The 9,013-nt window shown below is 49.4% G+C and overlaps 1 protein-coding gene across 2 annotated transcripts in view; it reads left to right on the top strand.

Moving 5' to 3' along the window:
• The first annotated feature begins 266 nt into the window (after nt 1-266).
• TSPAN16 (tetraspanin 16) overlaps nt 267-9,013 on the top strand; it is a 17,232-nt gene continuing 8,485 nt past the window's right edge. The window contains exons 1-4 of one of the 2 annotated variants that reach the window (XM_005861379.1): nt 267-335; nt 3,139-3,336; nt 6,035-6,109; nt 8,012-8,119. In XM_005861379.1, the coding sequence (XP_005861441.1) occupies nt 267-335; nt 3,139-3,336; nt 6,035-6,109; nt 8,012-8,119 (450 nt within the window). The remainder of the gene's footprint in view (nt 336-3,138; nt 3,337-6,034; nt 6,110-8,011; nt 8,120-9,013) is intronic. The other variant, XM_005861380.1, reaches the window with a different exon arrangement.

The following is a 9,013-nucleotide window of genomic DNA, read 5'->3' as shown; positions in this document are numbered from 1 at the left end:
TCCTTTTTTCCATGCCTCACGTGTCCGTTTAGAAGAGCCGGCAGGAAGGAAGTTTGGAGCACCTGTTCCAATTGTGATGTGATAAAGGCTGATGACTCAACCCCTCCCCTGCAGATGCTCAGGCAGTCAGGAGAGAGAGGAGTAGAGCACGTCAGCTGTAGTGACCCCCGCCCCCCTCCCCCCCAGCCCTCTACCATCTCAGGAAACAGTAGCCCAGAGGTGTAGGAAGATGCTGACTTAATGCCCAGGGCACCCAGTCTGCCAACATGGCTGAAATGCACACCCTCTATTCTTCCTTGAAGAGACGGTTACTTTTCCTCAATGGCTTCATGGCTGTAAGTATGTCACAACCCAGGCCCCCAGGCTTCGCGGCCCTTCCTCCACGGCTAACTCCCTCGAAGACAGAAATAAGTTGATCCAAATTCATTGGCATCCAGCTCTGTGGTCCCCAGGGAAGCGGGAGGAATGTAGGGCAGGCTGACGAGCAGCAGGACATGTTAGGAACAGGGGTAGCCTCCACTGACCCAGAGCGGGTGAAAATCAGACGAGTGTGATCTGGGAGCCCAGAGGCAGCGGAGGACCGCTTGGCTCTAAGTCAAATCCGGCAGAAAGCGAAAGTGTGTTGGGAGGGGGGGAGGGAGTGGTCATTTTCTGGTCCTTTAAATTTTTCAAAACACTGTTTTCTTACTATAAAAATAACTCAGCATGTGCATTATTCAAGGAGTGATTGTTCTTATAGTAGAGCAGGATAAGGACAGGCTGCCCGGAAAGAGAAAGATATTCAATATCACTCCTCCTCGTTACCTGTGCTGTGACATTTTGATGGGAATGAAAGGAGACAGCGCGTTGACCTATGAACCAGGAGGTCACAGTTCAATTCCTGGTCAGGGCACGTGCCCAGGTTATGGGCTCGATCCCCAGTGTGGGGTGTGCAGGAGGCAGCTGATACATGATTCTCATCATAGTTCAATTCCTGGTCAGGGCACGTGCCCGGGTTATGGGCTCGATCCCCAGTGTGGGGTGTGCAGGAGGCAGCCGATCCATGATTCTCATCATTGATGATTCTATCTCTCCCTCTCCCGTCCTCTCTGAGATCAATAAAAATATATTTTAAAAAATAAAAATAAAAAAAAGAAAAAGAAAAAGAAAGGAGACAGCGCATTAAAGGGGCTCATGCCTATCGTGGGAACATTGCTCAATAAAAACCATCAGCCCTGACCGGTTTGGCTCAGTGGATAGAGTGTCAGCCTGTGGACTGTAGGGTCCCAGGTTCGATTCCGGTCAGGGGCATGTGCCTTGGTTGCGGGCGCATCCCCGGTGGGCAGTGTGCAGGAGGCAGCTGATTGATGTTTCTCTCTCATCGATGTTTCTAGCTCTCTATCCCTCTCCCTTCCTCTTTGTAAAAAACCAATAAAATATTTAAAAACAAAACAAAACAAAACAAAACAAAAAACCCATCACTCAGCTGGTTTGATTCCGGTCAGGGCCCATGCCCAGGTTGTGGGCTCGATTCCCCAGTGCGGGGTGTGCAGGATGATTCTCTCTCATCATTGATGTTTCTATCTCTCTCTTCCTTTCTGAAATTAATAAAAGTTAAAAATAAAAAATAAATAAAATAAAAACTTCTTAAGGCATTGAAAACATCTTTTTGTACTAATAAACGTTTTCCTACAATAGGGGTCAGCACAGTACACTCAGATAGATGGATGGATGGATAGATAGATAGATACATAAAAAATATTTGTAAATTTAAAAAATTTTTTACAAATTAAATATGGCTGCTTTTGATGTACACCACCATAGCTGAGTGCTTTCCAAAGAGAATGTACAGCCCTGGCTGGCTGGCTGGCTCAGTTGGTTGCAGCATCCTCCCCGTACACCAAAAGGTTGCAGGTTTGATTTCCGGTCAGGATACATACCTGGGTTGGTTTGATCCCTGGGCCAGACACATACAGGAGGCTACCAATCAATGCTTTCTCTCTCATGTTGATGTTTCTCTCTCTCTCCCTTCCTGTCTCTCTAAAAATCTATATAAATATATCCTCAGGTAAGGATTAGATAAAAGTGAACTTATAGTCTACAGAGCTCATAATATCTGGGTATTTTCAGAAAAAAAAATTGCCACCCCCTGTCCTACAGTATCATTTAAAGTAACTGTGTATGGTGCCACTGCATTGCCATGATTTACCTATCCAATGCTTTCTCTCTCATGTTGATGTTTCTCTCTCTCTCCCTTCCTGTCTCTCTAAAAATCTATATAAATATATCCTCAGGTAAGAATTAGATAAAAGTGAACTTACAGTCTACAGAGCTCATAATATCTGGGTCTTTTCAGAAAAAAAAATTGCCACCCCCTGTCCCACAGTATCATTTAAAGTAACTGTGTATGGTGCCGGCATTGGTAATGCATTGCCATGACTTACCTATCCGCTCTCTTATTGGTTGTTCAGTAAGTTTTGATGCTTTGTCCTTAAGCGACGCACTATCCACTGAGCCAAACCGGTTAGGGCAGCCTATCCGCTCTCTTATTGGTTACTTCAGTAATTTTTTATGCTTTGTCCTTAAAGAACATCCTGGTACTGAGGCAAATATGTGGCTTTTCCTTAGGCTGAATATCTAGAAATGGAATTTCTAGGTAAAGGTTTTTACCATATAACCTTTAAGGATTTTTTGTTTTGTTTGTTTTTAAATATAATTTTATGATTGGTTTCAGAGAGGAAAGGAGAGGGAGAGAGAGAGAGATAGAAACATCAATGATGAGAGAGAATCATTGATCAGCTGCCTCCTGCACGCCCCACAACCCGGGCATTATGCCCTGACCGGGAATAGAGCTGTGACCTCCTGGTTCATAGGTGGATGCTCAACCACTGAGCAACACCTGCTGGGCTAACCTTTAAGGTTTTAAATATAAATTGCAAGTGTCCTTCCCCCCTGTCCTCCCCCCCAAAAAATAAAGTTTGTTGCCTAGCAGAAACGTATGAGAATGTTTCTCCCCATCCTCACCAACACGGGGTGTGATCAATGTTTTCATGTTTTTGCTGATCATGTTGGCCTTCACTCTCCTGTCCCTCCCTGAGGAGAGTTCCTTTTGTAAACAACGAACAGGCTGCCTTTCCATTTCTGATTCATGTTCTAAAGGTGTCTGGCGTGATCCTCATTGTCCTGGGCATCTACGTCAAGTTCAGAGGGGCCGTCCTCACAAAAGTCCTCGGGCTGTCGTCCGTATACCTGTTCCACGTTAGCTACCTGTGTCTGGTGATGGGCTGCCTCACAGTGCTGCTGGGCTTCACTGTGTGGTATGGCACAACCAAAGAAAGCAGAGGCATTCTCTTGTTTGTAAGTTGGGTCTGCAGGCAAACCCCAAAACTCTCCCTGCACATACAAATCCTTTACTGTACATACTGTAAATCCCTCCTGCCCATTTACAGTGTTCATGGTGTCTCATTTGATGGCATCAATACATACATCTCTTCCTTTATGATGTGTCTCACTTACTAGTAGAACTCCTTTCCTACCCAAGGTCATGAATTATACTCTCCTAGGTTTTCTCCCCATAGCCTTCTGGAGTTTAACCATGTGTGTGGTGTGAGGTAGGGATCTGATTTATATTGTCCCCCTTACTGAGTGGCCCCTCTGGTCCTCCTCTGTCTACATGAGTTTCCATTGTGTTTGTGTCTGTTCTGGCATGCTGTTCTTTCCATCCCACTAACACAACACTGTGAATCGTCATACATGAACAAGTACATGCTCAAGTACATGGGGTATGAACGTTTTGAGCATGACCATGCAGATAGCATGTCCCAGATTTTACATGCTTTATTTTCACACACAGCCTTGGCTAGCCATCTCTTTAAAATCCAGCTCCCAGTGTCCCCATTCTCATTTCCCTTAGAATCTTGTTGGAGCAGATTATCCCACTTTATGTTTAATCTGTCTCCAGTGTGTTTGTTTTCCTTCCTCTACTGTGTTGCTACCAGTCTCTGGTTATTTCAATTTGGGGGTTTCAGGGAAATTCTTACTCTAGTTACCTCCTAGAGCACCCTGCCCCCACCCTCCTCCTCCCTGAAGTTCCATCATCTCAATTTCTCTTCTTTTTTTTTCTTTTTTTAAAAAAATATATTTTATTGATTTTTTACAGAGAGGAAGGGAGAGGGATAGAGAGTTAGAAACATCGATCAGCTGCCTCCTGCACACCCCCTACTGGGGATGTGCCTGCAACCAAGGTAGATGCCCTTATCCGGAATCAAACCTGGGACCCTTGAGTCCGCAGGCTGACGCTCTATCTACTGAGCCAAACCGGTTAGAGCTCAGCAAATATTTCTTAGCCACATCCTATGCCTACAATATTTCATTTTATCTTTAATGTGATATGGACACTATTTTAACCATAGTTTAACTTGGAGGAATCAGAGTCCTCCCTCTCACAACCCCACATCCAACCTGTCTGCAAATCCGACCTGCTTTACCACCAGTCTCTGTCCCTCCAAAGCCTCTGAGACCTCACTCACAAAAGCAAAGTCTTTTTGATGGATTTGGGAGCCACACAAGGTTCTGAGCAGAGGAGGGACTTTGGGACGCAGGTGCTCACGGGCGCCCTCTGGTGTCCATGGGGGGAACAGTGGGGGGCCCCCAGAGCAGAGGCACTGTGCTGGGCCAGGTGGGAATGGTGGAGGCTAGACCTGGTGGAGTTGTGGGAGGGGTGAGAAAGGGAAGATTGGGGATAGATTCTGAAGATAGAGCCACTGGGACTTGCTGACGTCTGGTTATCTTAGTCACCCAGAGGCAGGGAGAGAGACATTGATATTAATATTAATCCTCATAATCTGTTACATGAGCCACTCATCTGGGGTCCTACACTTGCTAAGCCCTGCACCCACGTTTACCCCTGTGGGCTGTGGGGACCCCGGGGTGTATCCACTGCACTTTCCTTCCTCTCTGTGTGAGGGCCAGATAAGCCAGGTGACTCAGCCTAAATCATCAAACAGGTCTTTAATAATCTATACTAATAAAAGGGTAATATGCTAATTAGATCAGACGTCTTCTGGACGTCCTTCCGGACAAAGCCACGGTGGCAGGGGCCAAGGCAGAGGTGGTTAGGGGCGATCAGGCCGGCGGGGGAGAGCAGTTAGGGGTCAATCAGGCCAGCAGACAGAGGCAGTTAGGGGTGATCAGGCAGGCAGGCAGGTGAACGGTTAGGAGCCAGCAGCCCCAGATTGTGAGAGGGATGTCCAACTGTCGGTTTAGGCACGATCCGAGGGGACCTGGATTGGAGACGGTGCAGGCCAGGCTGAGGGACACCCCCCACCATGCACGAATTTCATGCACTGGGCCTCTAGTAATAATAATAACAATAGGTACAAATGGAAATGCATGAAAGGAAAGCCAGGGGCTGACCTTACTTTGCTCCCATCTGGCCTCAAGCTCCACAGAATCCACGGAGACCCCTAGAGCTGGTCCCACCGCCATATTGTGCAGACGGGGAACCTGAGACACCGGGCAGGAGGCGGCTTCTCCTTGATGGGTAACTCGAAGACCCCGCCCCTCTGTGCCAAATTTCCCATCGCGTTTTCCACTGCAAGTGAACTTATTGGAAACGTTAGGCAGCGAATGTTGATATTTTCTTCCTACACCCACCGACCTGTCCCCCGCCCCTCCCCTTCAGTTGTCACCCTCTTCACACATTAGCGGGACTGAGGCTTCTCCCCTCCTCCTGCTTCTGTTCTGTCCTCCCCACCCCACCCCACTCACCCCACCCCCATCCCTGCTATCTGCAACCTACAGCCTTTAGGACACCTGCCACATAAGCCCATACAGTGCTGGGTGTGAAGTGAGGGTCCAGCTAGTTGGCTCCTAAGTCTACCCTGCAACCTGGACAAATAGGAAAGCGACACATGAAAGAAATAAAGGCCCCTACCCCGCTGGATGTCCGTTCTTCCAAGCCCGGGGCAGCCACGTGGCCTGGGGGTGGACAGGGATGCCCAGCAGCTCCCAGCGCCCATCGCCCATCGCCCATCGCCCCTGCTGTGTCTTCCAGAGCCTCCTGTGGATGGTTGTCATCCTCACTGTGGAGATCTCGGGCGCCACCTTGGTCCTTGCCTTCCTCCCAACTGTGAGTACAGCGCTGCTTCGCCCCTTCAGCGTTAGGAATAAACAGACCGATTTGGCTCTGTGGATAGAGCGTCGGTCTGCGGACTGAAGGGTCCCAGGTTCGATTCCGGTCAAGAGCACATGCCTGGGTTGCGGGCTCGATCCCCAGTGGGGGGCGTGCAGGAGGCAGCCCACCAATGATTCTCTCTCATCATTGATGTTTCTATCTCTCTCTCCCTCTCCCTTCCTCTCTGAAATCAATAAAAAAAAATTTTTTTTAAAGAAAGAAACAGACTCAACTGAAGCCCCCGACCCCACCCCACCCCAGGCGGGAGGCACTCAGGGCCTGGGCTGCTCACGGATGGAGATCCGAGACGGCCGGGCCCCGCAGGTCCCCAGGAGGGAGAGCGGGCCTTTAAAGATGCCGTGAAAAGCCGAAAACCTCAGGCCTCCCCTCGGAGGCCCCAAGAAACTGGCCCAGTTCATCTGACCCCCTGTCCTGCTCTGGGCGGTGGGTGGTAAGGAGCAATGGGAAATGCCGTACACGTTGTTGGGCTTTGGAATATGTGAAAACAGGGGGCTATTTGGCAAAATCCATCCAAATGACAAACAGATGCTTTGACCCCACCATCCCATTTTTACCCAAGGGCCTGTGCGTCCGTGGGTAGAATGACATGCATACGGGGATGGCAAAACCCCCGGCCTAGGGAGCGTCCCTGGAGGGGGGCAGTTTGTAACAACATCACAAGGCAGCCCGACGCAGGGGGAGGAAGGAAGGAGAAGGCCGTCCATGGACAAGATGGTACTTGCTTCAGTTCACAGGGATGTCCTCATTTGTGTCCCCCCAGAGGCCAACTCGGAGACAAGAATGTGAAGGCTCCTGGTTTATTTGAGACGTGACCCCAAGAAGCACCTGTAGGGACAGGGAAGGGAGGCAGAGAAGGGCATGCAGTTTGTAAAAGGTGACATTGTGGGCAGCTGGGTTCAGCCCTGCTGGGGGCCCCGGGGACCCGGTGCAGGACACACAGCTGCTTCTCCACTCAAGGGCCCAGGAAGCTGCAGTATTGACCCCCACACCTCCCACCAGCCACTTGCGTGCTGTTCCCTGGTTGCCTGTGGCTGAGAGGCCACAGGCAGCCCTTGGTCGCAGGCACAGCGAGCACAGAAATGACAAAGGCCGCCGGGACACGAGCGGGGGACCAAGAGCCACGGCCTCCCTGGTTAGCGACCAGCCCGGTGCAGCCCGAGGGTCCTGTGAAGCCAGGAGGAAAGCCATCGGATGCGCTTGCTCTGACACACATAGGATGTCTCTTCTGGGGACACAGGAAGCAGTGACAGTCGCTGTGGAGTGGGAGGAACTTGTTGGCTGGGAGAAAAAGGTGGGAGGAGACTTTTCATGGTCTACCCGTCTGTGCTTTGCGAATTTTGAACCATGTGGCTATATCACCTCTTCAGGGGAAATGTTTAAAATTTAGACCTTTATTTAAACAGTAGAAAATTAAATGTGTTTCTTTTCTTGTGCACAGAGAGATGCAGGAGAGAGAGAGAGAGAGAGAGAGAGAGAGAGAGAGAGAGAGAGAGATTCAGTTGCTAACAATGATATTCAAGTCTTTAATAGACTTATAGCCAAATGGGGTGGGAGGGGGGGAGATGTGTGGGCGATTGGAAAGAGCAGATGATTCAAACTGGTTTGTGATGGATTCGACCAGATGCGCTGGGCTCGCAACCCACACGCTCCCTGTGCCTCCCTGGGCTGACGGGAGCCTGAATTTGCCATCCGCCAGCGCAGACCCACGGCTGAGGGGAGGGACCGTGAAGGAAGCAGAAGGGAAGCCCCCACCCCCTGGCTCTGTCCCCGAGAAACCTCACCAAATGAGGCACCTTGCTGTTCTGTGTGTTCATGGCTTCCCGTTTCACCTTTGAGGCTCCAGAAGAATCCCTGGAATACAACTTTGTGACCCTGAAGAAGGATTACAGGGGTTACAACGAGCCAGATGACTTTTCCATGGAATGGAACTTGGTCATGGAGAAGGTGAGAGTCACATCTTTTTTTTTTAATGTGATAAAATATCTCTCTATATAAAAGCCTAAGCTACCGTTAAGACTGGTCAACCGAATGACTGGTCGCTATGACGATGCACTGACCACTAGGGGGCAGATGCTCAACGCAGGAGCTGCCCCCTGGTGGTTAGCATGCTCCCACAGCCAACCTCCCTCAGCTGGCCAATCTCCCGAGGTCCCTCCTCCTGGCTGGCCCCAATTGGCCCCGATCAGCCTCGATCGCCAGCCAGGCCACGTGTCCCCCCAATGCACAAATTCGTGCACTGGGCCTCTAGTACATAACATAAAACTTACCATCTTAACCATTTTTAAGTGGCATTAAGCACACTCACACTGTTGTGCAGCCATCACCACCATCCAGCTCCAGAACTTTCTCATCTTCCCAAACTGAAACTCTGTCCCCATTAAACACTCACTTCCCCTTCCCCATCCCAGGCACCCACTATCTACTTTCTGTCTCTATTAATCTGACTCCTCATATAAGTGGAATCACACATGTTGTAGCAAGGGTCAGAATTTCCTTCCTTTTTAAGGCTGAAAAAGATTTCGTTGTATGGATACAGCACATTTTGTTTACCCATCATCCATCGGTGGACACTTAAGTTGTCCCCACCTTTGGGGTGTTGTGAAAAATGCCACTATGAACATGGGTGTGCAGATCCTTCTTGGGTGTTTGAAAACCTCTTTCAATTATTTTTTTAAAATATATTTTTATTTCTTTTCCTCCTCAAAAGCTAGTGCTGTAGCCTGGCTGGTATGGCTCAGTGGTTAAGCATCAACCTATGAACTAGGTACAGTGGTCGGCAAACTGTGGCTCATGAGCCACATGCGGCTCTTTGGCTCCTTGAGTGTGGCTTCCACAAAA

This window comes from Myotis brandtii, unplaced genomic scaffold (genome assembly GCF_000412655.1).
Source record: "Myotis brandtii unplaced genomic scaffold, ASM41265v1 scaffold1496, whole genome shotgun sequence".
NCBI classification, from domain to species: domain Eukaryota; kingdom Metazoa; phylum Chordata; class Mammalia; order Chiroptera; family Vespertilionidae; genus Myotis; species Myotis brandtii.
Note: the sequence above shows the minus strand (reverse complement) of the source record. Positions and strands in the feature narration are given on the sequence as shown.